The sequence below is a fragment of the Atta cephalotes genome (genome assembly GCF_000143395.1).
Source record: "Atta cephalotes unplaced genomic scaffold scaffold00038, whole genome shotgun sequence".
In the NCBI taxonomy this organism is placed as follows: Eukaryota; Metazoa; Arthropoda; class Insecta; order Hymenoptera; family Formicidae; genus Atta; species Atta cephalotes.
In genome coordinates this window covers 1,201,456-1,203,791 of record NW_012130102.1, presented here as the reverse complement: position 1 = coordinate 1,203,791, position 2,336 = coordinate 1,201,456, and the positions used below count along the sequence as shown (strand labels likewise).

The window sequence follows — 2,336 nt, the reverse complement described above, 5'->3', positions numbered from 1 at the left end:
TAAATATAATAATATAAATCTAGTGTACTAATTTAATAGTAGAATTAAAACTAAAAAAACAAAAAAATAAATTAATTAAACTAAACAAGACTCTACTACTAATAATATTATTATTTATTCTCTCTCTCTCTCTCTCTCTCTCTCTCTCTCTCTCTCTCTCTTCCCTTCAATTTTTAACATTTTTAATTATTGATTTTAATGTTCTTTGATTTCACAAAATGGAATTTCACAAAATATTCTTATTTCTCTGCTTTTATTTTCAATTTAATTTCCGAACTTTTTGAAATATCTTTTTTACACGTTCTTAAACTTAATTTAAATATTTGATCTTTTTATGTAAGCATGAATTATTTTATTGTCTCGTATCCCGATGATTACGTCCATTCTATTATTACTACCATGTCAATATCCTTAGCTTTTCTTAATGTTGGCGATTATAATATCATCCTGATCGACTGGAGGGACGCAGCCAATCATTCGTATTTGATGTCCGTAAGAAGTGTGCCACTCGTGTCACAACGCGTAGCCTTTTTGATAAACTTCCTGGAGAATAATGCAAATCTTGATCCTAATAAAACGGTAATAATCGGACACTCTTTAGGAGCTCATATCGCGAGTCTCAGCGCTCGTTTCGCAGCTAGCAAAATCGCCGAGGTAATCGGTAAGTCAGTGACAAGATTTCAATTTTATTTAGTTATCTTGATTCTAAATTGAAATAAATTTCTGATTTACAGTTTTAGATCCTGCAGCACTTTTATTCGAATCCAACGGACCAGGAGAAAGAGTGGACAAATCGGATGCGATTTTAGTACAAGTGATACACACCTGCACGAAATTTGTAGGCATAAAATCAGCAATCGGCACTTCTGATTTTTATCCCAATGGCGGCGAAGAGCAACCAGGATGTGGTCCGATCAAATGGATCGGTAAATGAAGTCTTGCCAATATCAGTGAACTTACTGACTTTACAGACATTAGTTAAACGATTGATTAATCCACAATTTGTAGGCGATGTCAAGGCGATGGGATGTGCTCATTTAAGAGCTGAGATGTATTACATCGAATCCGTTACAAATCCCACAGGTTTTCGCGCCAGAAATGTGTTTATGGGAGGACCATCCATCGATCCAAAGTAAGTACAGTGTTATTTTGTTTTTCAATGTGAATATTTATCTCCTTTCAAAATCGATATCATTTTTCCTAATATTTCATTTCTATTTCTTTTAATCAATCGAGAAACTTTCGTGTTTTCTTTCATATAATCGACAGGTTAATTTTTTATCATCTTTTTTTATCATTTGTTATTTTCAGCGCAAATGGAACGTACACTCTGCAAACTGCCAGTGAACCACCGTTTGCACTTGGATAACAATTGATTGATTATTTTACGCTTACTTTAAATTTGTATATATTTCTTTTTCTTTTTCTTATTTTATTTAAAAAATTGTTTTTATTATAAATCTTTACTTACACTAAATCTGTTTATTTTACAGATTTATTCACTCAAAATACTCAAAATTCTCAATTCAAGTGTATTTCTTTCATTATTTCAATAGCTCGCATTAATAAACAATATTCTTTTAATATAATAAAATATAAAATAAATGCCAGAAATCTATTTTTCCCAAATCTTTACCTCCATTTTTTGCATTCTTTTTTTCATGATGTTGAGATTTTTAAATAACACGTGATTTCATGTGATTTTGTTTTTATTGTTAAAATCTTTTTCTCTCTTCATTCACAAATTTTAGCAGATTTTAAAATAAGCATTTAAAATAATATAAAAAGTAAGTCTTTTAATACTTATTATTAATAATAACATATCATTAAGTATTACCACAAAAACATTATCTAAATATAAAAAAATAATGCGAGAGATAAAAAAACTATAAAAAAAATATGCATTAAACTTACCGCAACCATATCTTCGATCGCCTGCGTTGATTTGGACCCCAGCATTACCATTCCCATAGCAATTCCAGCTGCTTCACCGGTTACGGCATCATCTTGATATAAATTGAATTTTAATTGTTCATAAACATCTTGTCTATGTGAACCCATTGCGGCCAATCCAAGGCCGAGACAACCACCATGACGAACCATCTGGAACAAATTTCAAAGGATAAATCGTATAAAATTTAATTATTACACATAGTTAATAAAAGATCTATTCATATTATTATATATAATTTGACAAATATTTAATTTAATAAAAAACAGATAATTATATACACATGTGTATGTGTGTATATACATACATACATATATATATATATACACACACACACACACACACACACACACACACACACACACACACACACACACACACACAC

The 2,336-nt window shown here is 30.3% G+C and overlaps 2 protein-coding genes across 2 annotated transcripts in view; one reads left to right on the top strand and one right to left on the bottom strand.

Annotated features, from left to right (window-relative positions):
• Window positions 1-1,369, top strand: part of LOC105621903 (pancreatic lipase-related protein 2-like) — a 2,417-nt gene extending 1,048 nt beyond the window's left edge. Inside the window, exons 4-7 of the mRNA XM_012203340.1 lie at window positions 416-661; window positions 735-926; window positions 1,009-1,132; window positions 1,312-1,369. Of these exons, the coding sequence (XP_012058730.1) occupies window positions 416-661; window positions 735-926; window positions 1,009-1,132; window positions 1,312-1,369 (620 nt within the window). The remainder of the gene's footprint in view (window positions 1-415; window positions 662-734; window positions 927-1,008; window positions 1,133-1,311) is intronic.
• Window positions 1-2,336, bottom strand: part of LOC105621905 (26S proteasome non-ATPase regulatory subunit 1) — a 58,874-nt gene that overhangs the window by 45,155 nt on the left and 11,383 nt on the right. The window contains exon 8 of the mRNA XM_012203341.1: window positions 1,915-2,103. Coding sequence (XP_012058731.1) covers window positions 1,915-2,103 — 189 coding nt within the window. The remainder of the gene's footprint in view (window positions 1-1,914; window positions 2,104-2,336) is intronic.